We start from the raw sequence: 24,889 nt of genomic DNA, 5'->3' as shown, positions 1-24,889 counted from the left end.
GTTTGCCCAACAGGTTAAACTGTATTCGACAAACACGCTCATATATTGATATAGTATGCCAAAACAAACCATATTAACTTGATGGTTTAACTTAAGACTTAACAGTTTTGGTTTAACCATTATGAATTGTAAATTCTGATTTAGGATTTAAGAGAACTTTACAAACACTCTCTCTGTGCTGTTGCTTCCATGTAATGTGCTACTATCTGAATGTGTTCGGGCGAATAATTAGATACAGTCTATTCACACTGAAAATAGTTTTATTTTGATAAGTCAGATATTAGGTACATTACAAATTAAAATTTTCTTTATTCCTAATCATAAATGTACAGATAAATAAAATAAGATCTATTTTGTAAGATGCCATTCTAAATTTTAAAGGATTTTTGTTACTGGGCATCTGATAGATTTTTAAAGCTTAATTTTAAAACATCAGGTCTTTCGAGAATTAACACTGAACTCCATTTAGATTTTTAAACAGACAAAACAGATCAAGGAAATTCTAAAGATATTTACTTGACAATAAATTTATACTCGCTGAGCCCTTGCCAACTGAAACTTGCATATTTAATCACGTTTTATAAAACCTTATGAGCAAACTGTAGTTGTTATCAGATTGTTATGTGAAAAATTAGCAAACCGTTAAGAAATGTCTGTTGGGAAGACATCTGTATTATATAACTTTACTCAAATGGAAAAATATGTGTAGCTTTTAGAAAAAAGCAAATCCACAGAGGTTTTAATTAACAGATTCTGTAAGAACTAGAGGGTGAAGTCTTAAGTTTCATAAGCAGAGGTTTGCTCCTATGACCAAACTTTTTTCCCCTCTGCTACAGGAATATCTCCTCCAGGAAATTTGTCTAGAACAGATTTTTATAGAAATTTAGGAGGAAAGAGAATTGACTTCTTAGTTCTGATTGTTTGTCGTCCAGCATGTCCTCCCATACCCAGATGTACAGACATTTGAACATACCTGAAGAACCTGAACTAGCACTAAAATTGGCTAATTACATGATATGAAGCCATAGATAGAGGCTCTTACTGCAAACTATCATTATGAGCATAGGTAATATTTACTGATGAATTTGCATACAACCTTTGCGCTGAGCAACCATTAAGGCAGTTTCTGTTTTTCTATTTTCTCTTTGTAAGTGATCAACAAATTTTGCTCATGTCTCCTTATATGCATTATGTGGGAGCAAAGACATAAGCCAAGACAGTTTCATTGCAGTGAAGGTTCAGACCTCACCTCTCAGCTAATGTATCCCAATTGAAAGTGAGCAAGATTATCAAGGAAAGAAAAGGAATGGCAATTTCCAGGCATTTTTTCTTGTTATGACATCGAAATCCCTACGACTTGTGCTACTCTCTGGACATATTTAGTCATACAATATTATACAATCACAAGTTAGAGGCATGATGCTAGGAAATACAGCAATATACAGATGCATACATACCTAGTCATTTATAAGAGCAGCAGTTCCCAAACCAAAAGACTTTGGTGCCGTGAAAAGAAATAAAACACATAAGCTAACAAAAATAAATAAATATAAATATGCAACCTTAACATAATCCTTAATGTAAGGCAAATAACTTTTAAATCAAAATTGTAACAAAGCTGGCATATTATCTAGAGGCATGCTGTTATTTTGCAAATCAGAAAAGCTGTTGTAATATTAATATTACATAGGCTACAGATGATCTAACTCTTTGGGGGCCTAATTTATTAGGCACTTTTGTAGAACGGCCTATATTAATTTTCCATGGGGCTGATTTAGAAAAGCCCATCCAGAAACCTCAGCAGTTGATTTGTGTTCACAGAAAGCAATCATCCATGTTTTAGCACATGCTTAAACTTTCATGAAAGGTTGCTATTAATAGAATTTTTATTCCTGAAAATAATTCTTGTACTGCAAGATCTGTGTATCAAATATGATTTTCCCTCAATTGCTCCATTTATTTTGATGGATTGTTTCTTGCCATATTTTTTTATTCCTATTTATATCCCGCCCTTCTCCAAAGACTCAGGGCGGCTTACAATTTAAGGCACAAATCAATGTGCTTAGCAATATTAGAAGAGAGCTTTTTATATTTGTTTTAAACTATTTTTTTAATAAGAATGATTTTGTATTTTTTTTAACACAGGAAGGCCATCTTAGCTTTGTTAAGGATTATGGCTCACTAAATCATAACCACATTGTCTGGTGTAGTTATAACTAATGCCTTGAAAACTGGAAACAGTGTTGTATACTGCAATGTTTAAAGCAGTGAAACAGATTGTAATACATCCAACTGACATTCTAAAGAAAGAAAAAAGAGCTTGCAACTTTTAATATATATATATATATCAAAGCAACTTAAAAGAAGCCAGTAACCCTTCCATTCATGAAACGTTTGGGCCAAAGGAATAAAAAATGTCTTAACCAAGTGTTCCAAATTTAAGTAACCTGTAGTATGGAAAACAGAACTGGACAAATTTGCAAGAGAACTATAAACATATCTTCCAGCTTTTTGTTCATTCAAAAGAAGCTTCATCTTTGGTTGGAATAGCTGTGATGGCAAAAGACTTTTTAAAATTATTTTTCCTTTGTTCTTTAACTAAACCACTTTTTTTCTTCCAAAACTAAAAAAACATGATTTGGTAATAAAATGAATAGATTGAGATTAGGGTGTTCATGAAAATATTTTAACACTTCTGTACCTGGCAAAATTCTGTCACCAAATTTATAGCCCTTGAGGCTATTTTCAACTAAAAATAAAAAGTGTAAGGCAATCAGGGCATAGTCCAGTTAAATTGGAGTGTGAAAGAACAGACTTTCTTAGGAATGAAGACCTTTAGTAATGTCATTATAAATCCTGATTAAAATTATAGTTGAAAGCTATGTTTAAAGTGAAATACTGTCCATGTTTTCCATTATTACTAATGCTATTTAATATGCTTTCCACTTATTAATCCTAGAGGAAAATATTCTAGGAGAATTAATGTACTTGAATGCTGAAACTTAATTATGTATCAATTTCATATAAAGCAAACATCATCCCTATTCTAGAAACATAAAAGAAGATATGCTGCAAATAATCAACATAATTTTCTACATCCATTTATTCCTGACCAGAGGAATAAATTAATACAATTCATAAGTATAAGCATTCTAGTATATTGTTTGCATATAAACTAATAGGGCTAATTAGTCTGCTATGAACTAGTAGTTCACCCTTGGGAGATCCAAAACCCATATACTATTTGAGAACAAGTTTTACTTCAACACTTTGGGCTTTGGATTAAGAGACACAATTTGAACAAGCAGGCTTTCTACTACTCTTACTAGCAATTTTCCAAACACCTGCTCTTAAGAGATTAAGATGAGGTATTAATATTCTGAGCTGCAGCAGGTGAGGAGAATCAATATAAAGAGGAGAGTCACTTTAAAATACAACTTCCTATGCATCTTTAGATCCAAGCCCATGGATTCACTATGGAAATGTTAATGAAAATCTTGAAAATCAACTACCAAATGAAAATTATCAAATATTTTTGATGGCCATAGAAGTTTCTTTTATCTTCATTCAGCTTACCTATAGGTTAAACTTCAGGTTTTCAAAGCTTTCTTATTCCCCCCCAACGGTTTCTGAAGTTTGAGCTTTAGTTTATCCCAGTTCAGGTTCTGGTTGCTTGGCCAGAGACTTACGCAAATGTAAAATGCTCCTAGAGCACCCCCTGATATTCTCAATAGCTGTGTATGCCCGAAGAGAGCTGCCTTATTGCCCAATTAAGCTCTCAGTCATCAATCTCTGTGCAGAATCTGTTAAATTCCTATACCATGAATGCATTTAACTTCGGATTACTCGATTGTCCAAGTTTGCTTAATGATTTTTGAGCATATTATTGCAAAAACGTATCACACAACATTTAGTTAGGCTCCTCTGCAGTTCCAGTATCAGTGAAATTCAAATAAAAATAATCATGTGTGGATGTTATAAAACTGTACCTACACCTGCAATCATTAATTTATAGAAAATATAGAATTCATTGTAACATATTTACTTGGAATTAAGTGAAGAATCATTTATGAGATGTTGGGGCTACCTAAATTGATTTTAGAACCAAATTACAAAATTTTGAATATTCAAATTCTAAAAATTTGATTTACCATTACTTTATTTTGCTATTTCTATCCTTTTACCATTTCTTCCTATAAGGAAGGGTCAGAGACCAAGCCTGGTGTGTTTGTATGGAACTTAAAATGATAATGGCACCTGTAATTTCAGCAGGAAATTTAAAAAATATTTCTGCAACTCTATAAAGCCCAAGTGCTCTTCAATATAAACCAAATTCATTAATAAAATAGATAACTAAAATTACAGGGAATCTGTATTGTTTATTCCTCTATAAAACTGAAGACATAACGAAAATAGTTTTGACAGAATCTTAGATATACTATTTGTCCAACCATTTGAAATGCAGATGAGGGAAAATAGATTACAGTAGGCGTGCTTTTTTCAGTGCAGCTCATAACTGAATTTCATTTTGAAACTAATTCAGAACAACAAAGAAACTTGTTACCTAAAAATGCTATGATGGGAATGTTCCCAGAACCCTTTTTAAATCCAAAACTCATTTCACATTTTTCTCTTTTTACAAAAACGCTGACGTACTATTAAAATAGTTCTGAAATAAAGTGGCTTTATAATTATCTGTTTAAAAGAAAAGCCCTCCGCGCATTGGTTGGGCTTTTGTTCCGTAGCAGTAATGAAACTGTTCATGTGACCTTATGAGTCAAGACTTAAGAAATTTTAAGTGCCACCTATGACAAATTTCAAGTTTTCAAAACTAAACTTTATACGCCACAGATCATAATGCAAGTTGTTTCAATGAAATAATTCTGAAGTACCATCTTTCAGTTAAAAATGGCATCTTTATATTACAATGATGTGCTGATTCCTTTGAAAGCTACTTTCTAATCTTTTCCCACATTGGCTGCCCTTAGAACAAAGTATAAAAATTAATCAAAAATAAATATTTTTCCGTATTAGTTATATGGTAGCTTATAAACATACAAATTCAGTTCTGAAATTCCAAGTCTTTATCTTAAGTTCTTGCAAAATCACATTAAATTTAAACTGGCAAAAGTGATTACATAAGCAATATTTCATATATGATCTTTAGAAGCAGATCACTTTTATCATTAGTGCCACCCTTCATATACATATGGCCTGAAGTTGATATATTATGACTTTAACTCACATCCTTGAACTAGACCATGGCTTCTATTAGTATTGATAATAATTCAGACATAAAGTGAACCAACTAACCACAAAACAAAGGCACAAAGCTGAACTTTAAGAACAACTTTCTTAACCAACTTCTGATACCAAAATAGGACCTGGAGCTGGTTAAAAACACTTCAAAAATTATTGAATGATTATGTTTTAAAAAATAAAAGTAAAATAAAAATCAAACTGAAGAGTTTGAAAAGCAGCTTTTGCTTAACTGATTTTTTTTGGAACACCAAAATATTCTGCTATTAGGAACTCATGTACATTCAATATACAACATTTCTCTTTTCCAGCACAGATCTTAATTTTGTTGACGAGGAGAAAATAAATGAAAAAAGAGACCTAAAACCTCTATTTCCTTCTTCAGTTCCACATACCTGACATCTGAATAAGTAATAATGTAGTCATATTATGTATTCCATCTATTAAAACTTTTAATATTCTAAATGCCTTCAGATGTCCATAAACATTTTATATACATATAAGTAATTGTCTCACATATATTTACATGGCAAGTATTTTAATAAGAGAACCACTACATCTACATCTCTAGTGGAGCAGCTTGTCCAAAATGTTTTCTTTCTTGTGGAAAAGTTCACAGAGGTTTTGGGAGTAAAATATAAAGGACAATTAAATGATGTAAACCATCTTTGTCCTTTATTTCAGACTACATAAAGAGGCTATTAAATGATATTGAAACTTTAGGGTAAGGTTTTTGGGAATAGCTACAGAGCGAATTTTTTACATCTCTCCTTTTCAGTTGTCATGATGAAACAGTATTTTTCTTAGAAAGCATGTATTTCCAGCAGCATAGGTCAAAAATTTAGCTCATCCTCCTTGATAGATGCTGGTTAATCGTTCTAGTTCTTTGCAGTTGTCCATGGAAATAGCTTCTGCTTTCTTTCGTAGGCGATCATCCCGATAAACTTTTGCTGCATAGAGTAAATCGGTTTCTTTAAAAATAAATGGAAAAAATATGTCAGAAAATGAAATTTAAACAGACCTCCCCCAGTCTAGGTTCTTCCACATAATACCAAGTAACAAAACTAAGATGATTTTTATCCAAAGGGTCTCTTCTGCTTCATAATCTATTCACTTTTAAATGTGAACTATTTTTATATCTGTTTTCATTAAAAATAGAAATGGAGGAAGGAAACATTATCATTCCATTAAATATAGTTTGTACAGATCTGACAGAGAAAAAGATGCCCATCCAAATTATGGAGAATGGAAATGTTGCTTTGATCTTAATCTTCTACATATTGCTTTAAAAATGTTTTACAATTTTGCTACTAAGATACAAATTTACATATGAATAGCCTCAACTGTACAGCACCAAAATATTAACAAGGTTGTAGCCTAATTTCTTGCCTAGTAAATAACAACTCACATAGTGAAACTGAAGGGTACCCAGAAAACCCAATTTTATTTAACCACGCTTAAAAGTGGCTTATAAACCACTTGCTTATGCTATCAGTTATTGCCATTGATAATTGGTGTTGCTATTGGAATCAAGCTCAAATGTTTCATTAGGAATTGCTGCAGAATCGTCCATCCTAAGCATCATGGGACCATGCTTTTTTCCTCTTCATTAGAAACATATGTCTTGTGCATAGTTCCCTGTCTTTACCTGGTGAGTATATGAAGAGAGGAAATAGAATTGCCAAACCAAAAATGGCTAGTAAGGTTTGGCCAAACATCTTGACTATAATTTTCAATCTAGAAGAAAAATGTCATTAAACTCGTACCAAATTACATTCTGTACAACTCCTTTTGTTCACCAGCATTCACTATGTTGTCCGAATGATGACAAATGCTAGTAAAAAACAGCATTGAACTCTTACAATTCCCAAAATGTTAAAAGCTATGCTGCTCAGAAGAAGCTTATTGAATGACTTCAAGGATGCAATAGCAGCGAGGAAAAATGCTTCTTGGTCACCAACACTGCTATGTTACAATGCTTTAGAGCAGACATGTCAAACACAAGGCCCAGGGGCTGGATCCGGCCTGCGAAGTGGTTTCATGTGGCCCGTGAAGCCATCCTGGAAACAGTGAGGGAACGGCCCCCACTGCCTTGGCCCTGGCCCAGAGACCCTCCTTCTGCCAGAGACCCTCAGATCTGTCCCACTCCTGCCCAGGCCCCCATAGGCACCCTTGATGCGAATGATGTAGAGCTGGCCATGCCCACCTAATAGGCCATACACACTCTAGCCACGCCCACCCAGTAGGCCACACCCACCCGGCCCCTTGAGGGCAACTGCAATGCTGATGCGGCCCTCAATGAAATTGAGTTTGACACCCCTGCTTTAGAGGAACTGCTAGTTTACACGATTGTTTACATGACCTTTTCAAAAGCTTTTACTCTATTTGTATTCTAGTACTTTCAAAAAACCAAATTAATATAACAGAAGGCAGTTCTACAATAAATTAGTTTAATAATATACATAAGAACTATCAATAGTGGTCCAACATTATCCTCATACCATATTTGAGAAAAGGTGGGGAATGCAAACCAAGAGAATCACGAAGGGATGGTGACTGAGGTAAAACAGAATTGGAAATTTTTTAACTGATACATGGAATTTATATAACTTCTAGTTTTATATTAAATACCAAAAAAGTAGCGCTGGAAGAATTCTGCTGTTGTAATCTCAGAATTCTGGATAATTTGAAGGGATTTTTCCCTCCAACATTGCTCAGGGAATTCGCCAATAACTCTAGCTATGTTTGAGAAAGTGTTTAATGTCAGCTGTAAAACTTACTTTGTTGTCTTTCTTTCCAACAGTTATTTCGAATATTTGAGACATAGTCTTCTTCCACACTCTTTTCCACCTTTTGCAAATTTGGACCTTTGTATTCATTTTTAAAGTCCTTGTTGACATAATAAACCACACGCAGATATTCTGTCTGCATCTGGATTGTCTGCCCTGAACTCCTGTAAAAAGATTTCCATATGTATTGTCAGCATGGGTGGATACTTCAAAGCATCTATAATGTATGTTATTCATTTACCATTTAATTTCCAAGCAAATAATTATTGTTGCAAATCCACTAATATTGCCTTATTCACTGCCTCAATAATTATGAAGCCAGAGGCACGATCCCAGCATGCAACTGGAATCTAGCTTTTAATATGGCAACATTTGCCAATTACTGCTATATACCATTACATAAATCAAGTAGTATACACTTGCCTATCAGAAATATGAAATATGAAAACCAATTGTTTAAAACAATTCAACTAAAGTTGATTATTTTTCACAATTTTTTTCCATCGCCTCCGGAATTCCAATTCCAAAAATCAAACTTTTGATTTTAACAATAGTGGCATGTAACCTTGGAGGTACGATTGGAGGCTTGAAGGTGCTCCTTCGCCTTTTAAACTCGGTTTTGCTTTTATTAATCGTGTCTTTTCATCTGGGTTTTATAGCTTTTATCTATAAACTGCCCAGAGCCACTCAGCTAGTAAAACTGATAAGCAAAATAAAACAAAACCATAGAATGTCTACTGTAACTTTTCCATTTCTAACTTAAATCTTCTCATGCTCAAGACATTTATTTAGGTAGCATCATCTACCACTATCAAGCATAGAGTACACCTGGATTTTTAATTAGTTGTATCAGATTTTTAGATCAATGTCTACAGAATTGTACAAAAGGAAAAGATTGCATTTCTCCTTATTACAAAATAGGGTTATTACACTGATTTGATGCATACAAGAGAAGAAAAAAAGTTGCTATAAACAAGACCAAACAATGTAGAATCAACAGAATGAATTTTAAATAGCAATTTTACAGAAAATTTGCTCTTTTGCAAAACATGAACAAAGAGTCTTGTGCAATTTGTGAACCACAATCCATTTCAGGTTCATCAAATATAGTACCAAAAATTAAATATCCTGTATACACCCTATATAACAGTTGTTATTATAAGGACAGTGCCCAAGAGGGAATGAAAGGCAAGAATGGTAAAAAGAGATGCAATAAATAAATGAGAATTATTTATAGACAGTAATTGTTAACAAAGTAGGGGCAATAAAGATAATTATAAATGTATTATTACTTACGATCTTGGATATAAGGAATAAGGAGGATTGGATACCATCAACTGGCTAAGTAAAGAAACAAGGATCAGCACAATAATTGGCATCAACTGAATGAACATGGAGAACCCCCCCTGGAAAACAAAACAGAAATCAATGAAAAGAACTGCAGGATATGTGGTTATTTTTTTAAGACTGAAAGGAATCTATCCAGCCCACAAAAGCTAAACAGAAATTGTGTACTTGTTAGCGGATCCCTATAAATTTTCTTTAAAGCTTCTGAAATATGTGCATCTTAATAAATCTTGTGTTATTAATAATCCACTATGTTTAAATTTAATTTTGTTTAATTGTAACTTACAAATGTTTTAAAACCATTACCTTGTATTTTAAAATAGGCTTGCTCAAAATGTGTTCTAATTTCAACAATCCAGTTTGGCAAATAGGCATATGTAAAATGTTCTGAGTACAAGCAATTCCAAATTCAAAACACCATTTCGACCATTTTGCAGGTCTTCTGAACTTGAAACGTTAAGTTTCCTTGAGATAATGGAATTTTGAAATCAGAACATTTGTTATTAATGTGCGATCCAGACTGAGAAAGCAGTACAGACAACAAATCTACAAAATCAAGGCTTGAAACTGATCGAATATTGTTTTCCCATATCACTAAACAGCCAGATTCCAGAATTCTACAGCTTTTTTTTCCAGGCTGCAATATAGTTAAGGTGATCAGATAAAATCTTTGAAGAACTGTTTAAAGGAAGGAGTGTGGTTCTGTGGTAGAAATGTCCTTTTCAAACCTCTGAATTAAACAAAACTCTTCCCTCCCTCCCTATGGCCTGGGGTGCTTGCGGGGGAACCCACATAAGCTTTATACCTCAGAAAGCAGACATATGAACCCAACATTTACATTAGACTATATTAAAATTATTAGCACTTCAATTTTTGTTTACTTGCACATTCATTTATTAAATGTTACAGGCGTGCCTTTTTAAAAAAAAATTTAGAAAATTTAATATATAGAAATGCATCCCAGATTAGACTGAGGAAATAGTTATTTGGAAGAAGCTTACATCACCCCTTTCCTCTTCTCTTTCGTGTCCGCTATGACGATGCTGATTATGGTGACTATACCCAGACCGTCCATTAGAAAAAGAATGTACACTTCCTATAAACAAAACCAGATGGAGTTGATAGAATTTAAATACAAAATTAAAGTTTTAGAAACCTTTCATTTGAATCTAGGAATTACAGCCTGCAGAACCCCCTTCAAGCACATCTGTCAAACCTGTTTGATGCTATTTATGGGTAGAAGACATAAAAAATTATAGCATAAACCTTAAAATAGATTTACTGTAGCATAGAAAGAAAGAAAAAATCCTTAAGCTATCTTCTGTCCCTTAATTGCCAAGAAAATCCTGAAAATGTTGCCATTAAACTGTGATATTTCCTCATCCATTCTGCATGCAATCTTGCTCACTGCAATTCTCAATCTCAATTGTACAAATGTTAATTATCCATTTCTATGGTTGATCAAAAAGTAGCGCATCTTTGCATGAGGCAATTCAATTGTTCTATTTTTGTCCTAGAGATAATGTTATTAACCCACACAACATTTAATTAATTTGTTATGATGCTACACATGAATGCTATTTTAGGATAGAGATTTAATCAGTTTTATGACTGACAAAAAAAAGGTCTGAATGTTATTTTTTAACAGCTAAACAGACCTGTTGGAAAGGCTCCTCCAAAGAACATGTTGAAGAGGTCCTCTGGGGTGATATCGGCTTCACATCCCCTGTGGAAATTAAATCTACCATTTCCTGGTTGATTACAGGGGTCTTCGCTGCCTGTGAGATCATACTGTTTGCGTTTTTCTGGATTACTTAGCACAGCATAAGCATTCCCAATTTCTGAAAATAAAATGTAAAAGAAAAAAAGGAAAAAAATCTGAAATGAATACAGATATGACTACCATTGTCCAGCAATTCAAAGTGTAAAAAATGAGTATGTTTATATGCAGTGCTTTTTTGTAAAAAACAAAAAGGTGCCGGAACTCACAGACGTCATACAACCCGCCTTGCCTACCCTACAAGGTTCCATCCCAAAAAAAGGTGCCGGAACTCCGTTCTGGGCATTCTATGACAAAAAAATGCCCTGTTTATATCAGAAAGCAAAAATTCAATATAGCATGATTTGCAATATCCTTTTCCACAAATCAAAACAACCATGCTGTTGAAAATTTAGCGTGAGATTTGCTGCATACTATTTTTCTGCCTTTTGGGAACTGGGGAACACCCCCCCCCCCGAAATAAAAAGTTGCTGCAATGTTATCACCATTCCTGTTATATGTTTCTAAAAATCTGCATAGCCTGAAGGGCTTAGTTTTGTAATGTGTACAAAAATTCTCAAGATGATGCAAGTTCTATTTTGTAACAATTTTACATTGTTTAAACTTACACTCAAACATAAATTGCTTTTATGTTTGTTTTCTGCACACTATCCTGGAAAATGTGGTAAGTTTCATAAGATGCCAAAAATAAATAACAGTAATGAAGGTTAAAAAGTATCACCATACGAATGAAGTTTTAGTCCTTCCTGAGACATGACAAACTAATTTTTGAAAAGCTTTTCTTTGGAAGGAAGGTGATGGATAGATTTTCCTGCCATATCTGATCACATTTTGCTATTTAATTTAACCTAGAATTCCTAAGATATTTTTGCCTTCAAAAAGCATTCTTCCTGAGATGTGCAAAGTTATATTAGATCTTATTTACCAATTAGAACAATTAGAGAGGCTGATTTAGCTGTAGCTAAATTTGGTTTAAAAACTCATAAGTACTGTTTTGAGAGGCTTAGTGTTATTCTGGTTCCAAAGCATCGTTCCTTTATTTTCCTTCCCTCCAGAGGGAATTCTGGATTTAATAGGTGATCAGCGAGAAGTGCAAAGCTGATTTTCTCCACCTTGTCTTTCTTCTGCTGTCATTTCAGCATTTTCTTTGAATCTAGCAGAATCCATTAAAGAATCTCTGAAACCCTAGACAGCATCCATCATCTTGAAAACAGATTCCTTCCAAATATATTTTAAACAAAGTCCAATTCTATTATAGTGCAGCTGCAGTTAATTTTTTTAGAAGGCTAAAGGAGATTTGCTCTCAAAACTGACTGTAAATAACGACTTTGTTATTTAGTGCCTGCTCAGTTCCTAAACCTGTTTTCAAAGGATTTACTGTCTTACAACATACCTATTCTTTTGTTTACAAACTAGAAAGTAATCTTAACTCTTTATTTTAGCATGTTCAAAAGAAGTAACAACCAATGTAAAAAACACAATAGACTGAGCAGCTACAGAGAATGGGGATTAAAAAAACTCCAGTGGATTTCTTTTTAAAGCAGAAGGCTGGAAAAAGAAAGCTGTAGTTGGATTGCTATATAGGGCAGGGGTCTTCAAACCTGGCCCTTTTATGACTTGTGGACTTCAACTCCCAGAATTCCTCAGCCAGGCACACTGCCTGAGAAATTCTGGGAGTTGAAGTCCACAAGTTATAAAAGGGCCAAGTTTGAAGATCCCTGTTATATAGGGCATTATTACAGCTTTTTCTGCAAGAAAGTTGTAATATTGTCCTCTATTTGCATTATGTAATTCAGTACCTTTTGACAGAACTGGTTTGATAAATTTCATTCATGTATTCAGAACTTAAAATGTAGTAGCACACAGCTTATAATTAATTTTGTTTGCCAACTCAAGCAGACTAGCTTCTTTGCAAAGACTGAGTATACTGGCTGGAATCAAGTATCCAATAGTAGAATGAAAACAAAACAGGAGTACTACTCAGCAAATACGTCTGTAAGTGGTGCTGACTGAATTTTCCCCATAGAAGAATTGACTGGTCCATTGCCTCATCCATCTTGGGCAGGGGTAGGCAACCTCGGTTCTTTTATGACTCATGGACTTCAACTCCCAGAATTCCTGAGCCAGCTGGCTCAGGAATTCTGGGAGTTGAAGTCCATGAGTCATAAAAGCCGAGGTTGCCTATCCCTGATCTTGGGCAAACAAAAAAATGAAATTGGACTGAAAAAAATCACACAGATTTTTTTTAAAAATGCCATTAGAATATGTTTCTGGATATATCCTGCTTTAAAAAGATGTATAAGTAACCTAATCAGTAAGGCACCAGCAATAGTCAATTCTGCCTTGGAGTATTTTCTTATAAAAGAATAATGAAATATTACTTTTAAAAGCTTCTGTTGCTCCTGGTGCATGATTTTTGTCAGGATGAAACTTCAGAGCAAGCTTTCTATAAGCTTTCTTCAAGTCTTCTTCACCTGCTTCTTTTGACACACCAAGGACCTCATAGTAATTTTTACATTTTTTTACGCTGCAGAATAACAAGAAGTAATTCTTCAGAGACCAAGCTTTAATGCACATTAAATCTCAAAACACAATGCGAGAAGCTTATTGTTTAATTTTCAAGGTTACATAACTTTCCTACTGTTTATAGAGCTAATATTTTTATCTTAGACTTCATGGTTATTTTAACAGGTGTGTTGTGACACATATCTATAGCATTATGATTTCAGCCAAATCTTATACCTGAAATGCAAGTGGCTGTGATTAACAAGAAAAACCACTTTTCAGAAGTTAAGATTTATTCAGATAGAACAATTGGGAAACAACTACTATTTCTATTTTTTCAAAGACTTGCAAATATTTAAACCCATACATAAAAATATGTTTAATATTTATAATTTATTTTTATAGAGTAAAGCATCTAGAAAATAACAGGCACATCCAGATCCAGTCACTTGACAAGTTACATGAGTTGTATTTTCAATATTATTCAATATTATAGTATTATTAGGTCAGTGATGCAACCACTAAGAAAGATGTTTCAAACACTAGAGACTATAAAATAAAGAGTACCTAAGGGGTAGATAGCACAACTACTTTTCAAGAATGGACCAGAATAATGAAGACAATCAAGAAGGAAAGGTTCCATGTCTTCTCCCTCAGTGAAAGAGCACTTTACCTTATTGTAATATAAAAAGACTTTGCTTTATTCGTAAAAAAAAATATCAATGGATTGGGATTAGTCAGAGCAAAATTGCAATCATTACTATTTAGTTGTGACGTTCTTTTTCTTTATTAGAAAACCAAGTTCATTTTTTAGAAGTTTGCAAATGAAACTTAGCTCCTATGATATTATCAGATTTCTTTTGCACAACCAAAATGAGCAGTCCTTTGCTCTCTCCTTATTCTTCGTGCATAACTGCTTAGTACTTATGCAATCAGTAAAGAGCTATTGCATCTTTCCCAGCTCCCACTTGAGTCAAACTGTCACTGAGCAACACTCAGTTGAAGAGCTACAACAATCTGGAAGGGAGCACTGTCTCTTGTGTATAGGACACAGAAGACAGAGAAAAAAAACAAGCCTACGTTGGGTGCTTATATTTGTGCCTGCCAACACATTATTAGAACGGAGGAGAGCCAAATGGCTAAACTCAGGCACACGAATTGAGCGGCTGCCCTATTTTCTCTTACATTTCTTATTACTACCATTCAGAGACTGAGCATAATTTGTTCCAAGTATTGTTGAAATATCTTTAAAATATTTTCTGCTTGAAAACAAGACAAACCAATGTTGATGTGGCAATAAACAGTGTTAGATTACCCTACATTGATAAAGGTAATGTAAAATTCCTACTCAGTTACAAAACTCACTCGTTCTGTCTACTATCATATTATTCAGGGTTGTTCTGACATTAAAATCATTGTAGTAAAAAATGTAATTTCCCTAATCGTGTTGAAAAAAGGTCAGAACAAACATGTAGCTAGTGCTTTAAAATAATTTAAAGCACACGTTTGAATGCCCTTCATCATTAACTTTCTTACCACATAATTTAATTGCATTCTGCTTATTTTTTACTTTAAAATGTTATCCCATACATGCCTACCTCCTTTTGAATGCACAAATACTCCAAAGGAAAGATGTGATGAAGATCAAGAAAGAGCTTACTTAAAAGTATAAACAATTTGTCCTAGTTCAGTTTCAAATAAAGCTTTACTAATGTGATTATAAACAGATAAAAGCTCAAAACGTAGAATATACAAAAAATGAAATGATTAACATACATCCATAATTATGAAATATGTATGTTCAAAATAAAGTCTTCAATGTAAGAAACCATTCAACATATTGATATATGTATTGTAAATGCACAATTTGTTTATAGCACAAACAAAAACTCTAGTGACAAGTAATCTATTCTAAACTGCATCAGGCTTTATTTGATATTACCAAGGCACTTTATTATTAGTTTGTCAAACGCTATGAGACTGTTCAAAAGGTGAATTCATGAAATTAAGTCATGCATAGCAGCATTTAGGCGATAAAAGTTTTCCCCCAAAGAACTGACTTAAAAACAGCGTAGTATCTTGACTATACCAACCTCCTGAAAACACAGCGACACAGGCTGCAATCGGGTACTTTTTAAATTACCTATAGGCAGCATTGTACTAGCATTTTTAGATAAAGTGTTATAGAGCAATCAATACCTTTGTACTCCTTCAATTTGCTCCTTGGTGTAAGTCTTTCCAATTTCACCTGCAGCAGATGCACTGCTGTCCTTCATGTTGTTAATTTTACTTTTATCATTTTTACTTGCTGGTTTTCGACAGTGAGTACCACTTCCAGCTGTACTCCCATTCTTCATAATTGCCTCCAATAACACTAAAGAGAAAAAAGTGCAAATAAAACATTCAAATATTTCCATGTCTTATGCCAGTTCAATATTCTTCTAAGAGAAGATATAAAAGTCAAGTATTTGTATAGAAATACACACACATGCACACAGTACAGTACACTGTACACTATTTATAAATAAGAATAAAGTTCCCTGCTCCAATCTTTAGTAACACAGAGACATACATTAAAAAAATCTGACTTTTGCCTAATTATAGTACTTGTTTTTGCTAGCACAAGTCTATATTTGTTTACTCAAAAGTAATTATCACTGGGTATAATGAGTTTATAAGGGACATGGTGGCTCAGTGGGTTAGGACGCTGAGCTTGTTGATCAGAAGATCGGCAGTTTGGCAGGTCGAATCCTGAGTGCCGCGTTAACAGAGTGAGCGCCTGTTACTCGTCCCAGCTTCTGCCAACCTAGCAGTTCGAAAGCACGTAAAAATGCAAGTAGAAAAATAGGGACCACTACGGTGGGAAGGTAACAGCATTCCATGTGCCTTTGGCGTCTAATCATGCCGGCCACATGACCACGGAGATGTCCTCGGACAAGTGCTGGCTCTTCGGCTTTGAAACGGAAATGAGCACCAGCCCCTAGAATTGGAAACGACTAGCACGCATGTGTGGGGGAACCTTTACCTTTACCATGAGTTTATCCCCTGAGTAAGCATGCATAGATTTGTAGGCTTACTCTTTCTTGAAAGAAACAGCAAAGAATATCAGCCTCTTCGCTTACAATAAAAGTAGGCACTGCCAATCATCTTGCAGACATCTATTCGTAAAATGTTATATCTAAATGGTTGTACAATCATTTAATACAGCGTTTATCACTGTAACAGGTATGCGATAATTTATTAATGAAAATTTAAAAGGCATATTAAATATAAACAATGTATATAAAAGCAGCCCATATTCATCAAGCTAGAAATTCTGAGAGACTGAATGCTGGAGAAGTTTCTCATTTATAAGTAAGTGTATACAGGTAGTCCTCAACTTACAAGTACAATTGAGGCCAACATTTCTGTTACTAAGTGAAGAATTTGTTAAGTGAGTTTTGCTCCATTTTATGACTTTTCTTGCCATGGTTGTTAAGTAAGTCACTACAGTTGTTAAGTTAGTAAGTTTAAATTAGGATGGTAATAAAAGAAAACCAAGGATAATTATAAAAATCTGTGCTATATATCAATTAGAGTTTAATTATAATATATTTTAACAATAACAGACTTGTGTAAACATGCATATATGAATGAAATGTGAGATAATGAAGTTATTTAATTTAATCACATATCCCTAGGGTAGCCAATGCAGTTATACAATTTTTATTGAACTAAATGAAACATTCACATTTCTATGCTTGCTATCGAGGTGTTAACATGATGGAACTAAAAAAAACCAAAATATTATCTATACAAGGATGTTTCTGAACTAATGAACTATTTGGCAATTGTAGTGTTACAGTCTTAACATTCCCAATTTAAAATATATTAATTGTAAACTGTTTCTTGTTTTAGTAAAAAGATTAAGATACAATCTATTGCTATACCCTGAACTTCATATAATTAACAGCTTATCGAATACATTTAGCATCGTGGTGAATTTCTCTTCTTGTCGACCTAAGGCACGGGTGTCAAACTGCTGGCCCATGGGGCGGACGTGTCATCCGGAAGCTGTGCCCACCCCATTGCCGGCAATAGCAAAACCGTCCCAATACTACGCGATGTCACGTGACGTAGCGAATTTGACATGTCTGACCTAAGGCATCCCTTATATTTTTATTCATCCCTTCACACAGTATGCAATTATTAGTTTGCTTATTTATTTGGTTGATTCCCTGATATACCATCCTGTTTATACCAGGGTTCAAGATGGCAGTCTTCTACTTTTCTTCACACAGGTAGTCTTCACTTGGGTCTAGGGGTTAATGCATCAGACTACAAATCAAGAGACTATGAGTTCTAATCCTGCCTTAGGCATGAAAGCTGGCTAGGTAACTTTGGGCCAGTCAGTCTCTCTCAGCCCACAGTCAAGCTTGGGCAACAAGCTGATTGGTCAATTTCCCTCACAAGCAGTAGATCAATACTCAGTTGATAAAAAAAAACTGCAGGGAAAACATCAGGAAGGAAAAAGCTAGTCCTCACTTACTGACCTCAATTGGGACCATCAACTCCAATGCTAAGCCAAGTGGTTGTTAACTGAAACTTCACATGACCAATTTACAACTGCTGCAGCTCTTAAGCAAATCACCATGACTTGTGACATACTGCTGGCTTCTGCATTGACTTTGCTTGTGGGAAACTAAGTAGGGAAGGTTGCAAATAACGGTGGGCTGTTACAGCTTTTTAAGTTGCCATTCTAGTTGCCAAGCGCTCCGATCATTTCTATGAGAACATGGGGATGCTGTGACAGCCTCAAGTTCAAAGAGTGGTCATAAACGTGCTTTTTCAACACCACTGTAATTTCAGAGAGTCTCTGAAGAAACAGTTAGAAAACAATGACTAGCTGTGAGGTGGAGTGAGATAAGAGAGTGTGACTGCCCCAAAGACATTCAGTGAGCTACTGTGGTAGATGGTGAACTAGAACTTGGTCTCCTGCTCCTAGTTCAGCACCTTAACCATTAGAGCACACTAGATTGAATACATTTTAGCATATACTATACATCAGGCATGCCAAACTCACGACGTCACGCGATGTATCAGAACTTTTTCCCCATTGCTGGCAATGGGCTGGGCGCGGTTTTGGCATGATGCATCCAGCCCACGGGCCGGCAGTTTGACATGCCTGCTATACATGATGATTTAAACCAAATTTCACTTTAGCTATTCCATGTTTTAAACATAAAGGTAAAGGTTCCCCCGCAGATGCATGCTAGTCGTTTCTGACTCTAGGGGCCGGTGCTCATCTCCGTTTCAAAGCCGAAGAGCTAGCGCTTGTCCGAGGACGTCTCCATGGTCATGTGGCCGGCATGACTAGACGCCAAAGGTGTATGGAATGCTGTTACCTTCCCACCGTAGTGGTCCCTATTTTTCTACTTGCTTTTGAACTGCTAGGTTGGCAGAAACTGGGATGAGTAACAGGCGCTCACTCTGTTACGTGGCTCTCGGGATTCGACCCGCCAAACTGCCAACCTTCTGATTGACAGGCTCAGCATCCTAACCCACTGAGCCACCGCGTCCCTTGTTTTAAACATATAGAGCTTCAAATGATGTAAGAAGAGAAACAGAAAAAAGCTCCATTTATACGTAAGTGGAAAAAACTCACCATTTTAAATAAATGACTGCTTCAAGTAACAGCTTTAGGTAAAAACATTAGTTGGTTTTAATGCTGATCATGATACTCTGAAAATCCTTACCTACTAATTTCTATCAATATAACTACTACTAAAAAGATAGTAGGGAAGTTTACAATCTTTAAGGAAAGAAGCTTTGTTGAAATCTCCAATGGCAACTCTTGCTGTTTGCAGTATGTTTATTAACAGCTCAGAAATTAAAAATCAAATTAACAGAATTGAAATCATTATTTTAAATTCAAACATTTTTCGGAGCTCCAAATAATGATCTGAGAATAAAAAAGAGAATATCTGAAACATACCCAATATTTTTTCTTAATACATTATATTCTCTTTTGTCCCTTCCCTTTGCCAAGTAAAGACCATAAACTATAATAAAAGAATAATACATTTTTAAGCAATATCTAGAATGAAAATGTTAATAAACCTTTTTACTCTTATGATTCCTTTGATGTGTTTCAACAATTATAAGAATATTTGTCAGTTGATTGCTTGACTGTGAAATTGCAAATTTAGTCATTTGTTTGGATGTTATATTATAGAACTATGCTAGGGTTTGGCTGAATTTATAAAATTTTCTTGAAGTCTATATTGACCTACATTTCAAAGTTGCACCTCAAGATAAAAGCGAGTACGAGTCCTTGCACAGCAAGAACAAACATTTTTTTTAATCAAATGAGCTTGAAAATATTACTGAGACTAAGGCCAAATGGGATACAAAAAGAATTTCTGCAGTCCCATCCATTAGCCTTTAACAAGTCATTCAAGAAATACATAGACAACATTGCCAACCAGCTATTTAAATGAGGAATCGTTAACTGAAATTGCCAACCATTTACAGGCTTCTGTCGTCATGTTTTTCCTCACCTAGAATTCTTCAGCTTCCAACATTTCACCTGATCCTAATATATTTGTAAATGTGAAAGCTATGTGGATTTATTTCAAAGCAAATATAACATGTTATGCCATTCAGTTCAGCACTGTTATTTGCAGAATGTCGTTGTATAATCAGACAGAATGATGTAAAAATAAAGTATCTAATGGCAGTTGGATTTCTCTCTGAAACACTATGAAAATTTACACCAGGGCTCTTCAAACTTGGCCCTTTTATGACTTGTGGACTTCAATTCCCAGAATTGTCCAGAAGTCATAAAAGGGTCAAGTTTGAAGACCCCTGATTTACACCTAGTTTAAAGATCCAATTTCAGTTTACTGCAATTTGCACTATGGTTGTTGCCAGAGTCATTGGCTTTAAGCAACATTGTGAAAAAATAAACAGTCCCTCATGAATTAAAATAAAAAAATAAAATCACAGAAAACTTGTAGGTTAAGCTAAAACAGGTGCTTTCAAAAGATATGGCTTGATTCCCAATAGGCCATGGACTGGTACCAGTTCATGGCCCAGGTGTTGCAGACCCCTGATTTAGAGGTCAGTGACAAGGGTTAGGGTTGGATTCATGGCTCCTGCTTGAAGAGCAGGTGGCAACTTTGGTTAGAAGAGTTAGTTGCTTCCTATAAACTTCTTTGACATGGGAATGAGTTACTTGTAACACCACCTTTCCCTGGTTATATTAACCAGTCTTGTTAGATCCAGCAGGAGAGGCATGCTTTGGGTTTCATCTATTCAATAGTGTCAGTGGGAACCAGGAAGAGAGCCTTTTCTGTCTTGTCACCTGGCCTCTGAAACAGGAGTCCCCAACCCCCGGTCTGTGGACCAGTACAGGTCTGTACAAACAAGCAAAGCCCCTTCTGCAAGATGCAGGCAGCACACAAAACCATGCACCCTCCGGTCCTCGGAAAAACCTCTCTCCAAAGAACCGGTCCCTGGTGCCCAAATGTTTGGGGACCTCTGCTCTGGAATATCATTCCCTGCCTGGAGAGATTATACTTGCTCTGACCCTAGAGGCCTTTCATAAGGTTTTGAAAAAGGTTTTGCTACCGAGTTTAGGTTCTTGAGTATTTGGTTGAGCCTGTATCATAGTTTTGTTGTATTGGATGGATTTTTATCTCAGTTGCTGTATATAGTATATTAGTTATTTGTTGTGATGTTTTTATCTTGATTTATTCATTGTTACCCACACAGATTCATACATTGATGGTGGTTGCATAAACTGAATATTTGTTTTCATATATTGTACTTCTGCATTTCATCTATTCAGCCAATATCCCACAGCCTAGTTACATTACAAATCGTGCTATTCTCTAAAAATGTTTCTAGTAATAGTTTGAAACTGACTTGAAGAACAGAAAGCCAATAGTGAAGATTCAGCAGAGAGGAAATTAGAAATAAATCAGTAATAAACCAAGAAAATAGAAAACAGGATGGAGCATCAGCATCAGCACACTGAAGAATTTGGCACTGAAGATATTCAGTATCTTAAACACTTAAGTTCCTATTTTAAAAGAATAAACTTTCCAGCATTAGGGCTACCAAAGACATGTTTCACACACATGGAAATCTGCTTCACTGTTTTCTATTTTCCTTCTCCATGACCAACAAATGTGAAATATTGAAAAATACACATGTATATAAAACCTAGGCTATCTTGCTGTAACTATCTCACATTCATGGAAACTTTGAACACCTAAATTTCACTATCCTTTACCATTCACCTCTACAAACACATAAAAAACTTGAAACCTCTTAACCAATTATAATGCCATCCTGAATGCAGATTTCTCTTTATTGTATCTAAAGGAATCATGGCTACATTTCTAAGATTTTGTCAATAAAACCACACTGGCCAAGGGAATGGAAGAACAGAGGACAGTGAGTTATGTAAAAATTAAAACCAAAAAAGGCTACTACAAGGCTGTAGGACTAGTCATCCTCTCATAGGAGGGTGGAAAATACAGAAAGTTGCAAAAACACTAAAGTATTTACATATAAGCATAGTTCACTGAATATTGATGAGTTTGCACATTTCATTACATCAGTACTTATGCTCACATGAAATAGCTATCCACAGTTAATTTAATCAATTAAATTGTTTGCTGTAGTGGTTAAAATGTTAAAGTAGAAGCTGGGAAATGTGAATTTTAGTCCTTTCTTATGCCAACTGGATGCCTTTTTGTGCCAGTTACAGAATTGTTTCTGTGGGAGTATTATGTACATCATCTTGAGTTGTATAAAATAAAAATAAAAATATATACCTAATAATAAACACTATGGTTTAGTAGGTTACCCAAATTTTATGGGCTCATAAAACATAATATACCACTAATTAACTAACAAACTGTGTTCTTTAAGTTACCAGCACTCATTATGTCCTTGTTAATGTAGCATTCTTTGCCAATATCAAGATAATTTTGATATTATCAATATTAACTATCCAAAATAGTTTTGGCACATTCTGGCCAATATGCCACAATTGCAACCAAAGTCAAATTTAACCCCCAAGTATGTTCACGTTACTTTAGGCAAGCTATGATCTCTAAACTGAAGATTACCGGTATTTTATAAGCCAATAAGAGCTTTGGGCATCCATTCTACCAATTATAAGGTAAACACAAATATACAAATACATTTAGAATATAAATTTATGAATAAGAGTAAATGGGTAGACAAGAAGATGAGGACTTTAAATGGGGGTGTTGAAATGGTATCTGGCCACAGTACAAGGAAAAATTGTTTGCTCTTTCATAACTTTCCTTATCTCAAAAGGGAATAGCATAATGAGTTTGAATGCAAATTATGATATATCACATGATGACAGAATTTCTTCACAAGGGAATACCTAGTTCAAATGCGAACTTACTATGCAATCTACAGCTGTCTCAGCCTACCTCTCTCTTTGGGATAGAAATTGTTTGAATTCAGCTTTAAAAATGTGCTTTGGAGCACGTGGGATTATAAAGAAAATACCCAGGTACAACTCTTTAAAGCAATTATGAAATCCTGGGAAAAAGATACATCTGCTTTCAAGAGTCTCAAGCAGTCACTGCGCTCTAAAGAACTTTCTGGAATAAAATCCACAGCTATCTGGCAGGGTCACTCTGGCCACTATTAAAATAATCTATTGAATGTATTAGTATTCTCAGGATTGGTTTCTCCAAACAGATGCACTTGCCCTCCTCAATGACTCAAACCCTTCTCAGAATAGGTGGTAAATAAGCAGACCAACATGTAACGTTCTGTTATAAGCACTCTTGAGTGGCAGTGATAACAAGGCTGAGTTATATATCTCATTAAACCATAATATGATCTGAGTTTTAGCTTACAGCATTGCATGAACGGGCCAAAACGTTGCTTTTAGTATATTTACAGTTTGGGGGGTGGGTTGAATGTGGGTTAGTCCAGCGTTTCCCAACCTTAGGAACTTGAAGATGCGTGGACTTCAACTCCCAGAATTCCCCAGCCAGCATAGCTGGCTGGGGAATTCTGGGAGTTGAAGTCCACGCATCTTCAAGTTCCTAAGGTTGGGAAACGCTGGATAGGAGAGCTTATCTAAGAACCTTGTTAAAGAGCCCCGACCGATCCTGACGAAAGCACCCACCGGAAGCTTCTGCCTGCTCCTTGCTCTCCCTTCTCCTCTGGTGTCAAGAGCCCAACCGCTCCGGCCAAGCCACCCAGGAAGAGAGCGAGAGGCCTCGGGCCGTCCTTTCGCCGAGAGTCCAGGGCTCGGCAACCTCGGCTCTTTTATGACTCGTGGACTTCAACTCCCAGAATTCCTCAGCCAGCTATGCTGGCTGAGGAATTCTGGGAGTTGAAGTCCACGAGTCATAAAAGAGCCGAGGTTGCCGAGCCCTGGCCGAGACGGACGCGTCTCAAGCGGCGGGGATGCTCTGCAAGGCAAGGGCGCAGGGCTGGCTTCTACCAGTTCCCCGCTGGCTTATGGGGGGGGGGGGGGTCCCGTGCCTACCCTTGGCGGTCTCCGTCGGATAGAGCTTCTGAGCCTTATTGAGGAAGCGCAGCGCCCGTTCTCGGTTGCCGCTTTCCAGGGCCTCTCGTGCGATTCCGATGCATTTTTCCGCCTCGTCCCGGTTCCCTTCCATCGGCTTTTCTTTTCGCCGCCTCCGCCCGCCGCAGCGCAGAGAAAAGGGACCTGACGGGGCCAGAGCTGCGGGGCCAGCCGGACGGGTGCCGAGGGAACCGGGCGCCGGGGCTGACGCGGCGGCGGCGGCGGCGACGACTTCGCTCGCACGGCCTTAAATTTACTTTAGGCCGCTGCCGCCGGCGCTCTACCGGTACATCGTCCACCCTTCGCCAAGGACCCGGTGCCCACAAACGTCGCGCCTGAGACCCCGAAGAGCCCCTAGGCCGACAAATAGCAGAGCCGCTTCTGCTCCTCTCGCTTCCGGGAAGTTCTGCAGCCGGTAGCGGAGCTGTCTCTGCGCACGCGCCGGGGATTAAAAATGCCGGTTCTGCGCGCTGCTCGGTCGGTTTCACGCAGAGCCGGTGGCGGGCAGCGCGCGAGCGTCCACGTAGCTACAGCCTACCACCGGTCAGGCCTGCTCCGTTTGACAGGCCTCTGCGGAGCTTTAACCAAAGCTACTTTTAAAAGGTTTCAACGGTTCAATTCCTATTCAGTCTTTTG

General features: G+C 36.2%; 1 protein-coding gene across 1 annotated transcript; it reads right to left on the bottom strand.

Moving 5' to 3' along the window:
- Positions 1-84: 84 nt before the first annotated feature.
- On the bottom strand, positions 85-24,657 carry DNAJB14 (DnaJ heat shock protein family (Hsp40) member B14). Its single transcript, XM_083366860.1, has 8 exons — positions 24,215-24,657; positions 15,880-16,054; positions 13,557-13,702; positions 11,054-11,236; positions 10,397-10,491; positions 9,345-9,454; positions 8,040-8,212; positions 85-6,230 (listed from the first exon to the last, which is right to left on the bottom strand). The coding sequence occupies exons 1-8, from the start codon at positions 24,345-24,347 to the stop codon at positions 6,106-6,108; spliced, it is 1,140 nt and encodes a 379-aa protein (XP_083222986.1). The 5' UTR covers positions 24,348-24,657; the 3' UTR covers positions 85-6,105.
- Positions 24,658-24,889: the final 232 nt, after the last annotated feature.

Source organism: Vipera ursinii (genome assembly GCF_947247035.1).
Source record: "Vipera ursinii genome assembly, chromosome: 7".
Taxonomy (NCBI): Eukaryota; Metazoa; Chordata; class Lepidosauria; order Squamata; family Viperidae; genus Vipera; species Vipera ursinii.
This window is presented reverse-complemented; position numbering and strand designations above follow the sequence as displayed.

Excerpts from the sequence above, each read along its gene's own strand:
- DNAJB14 (XM_083366860.1), bottom strand. The coding sequence starts at position 24,347 with ATGGAAGGGAACCGGGACGAGGCGGAAAAATGCATCGGAATCGCACGA. Across the intron at positions 16,055-24,214 it reads TCCGACGGAGACCGCCAAGG|TGTTATTGGAGGCAATTATG; the intron begins GTAGGCACGGGA and ends TTTTCTCTTTAG. Across the intron at positions 9,455-10,396 it reads GAGAAGAGGAAAGGGGTGAT|GGGGGGTTCTCCATGTTCAT; the intron begins GTAAGCTTCTTC and ends TTTGTTTTCCAG.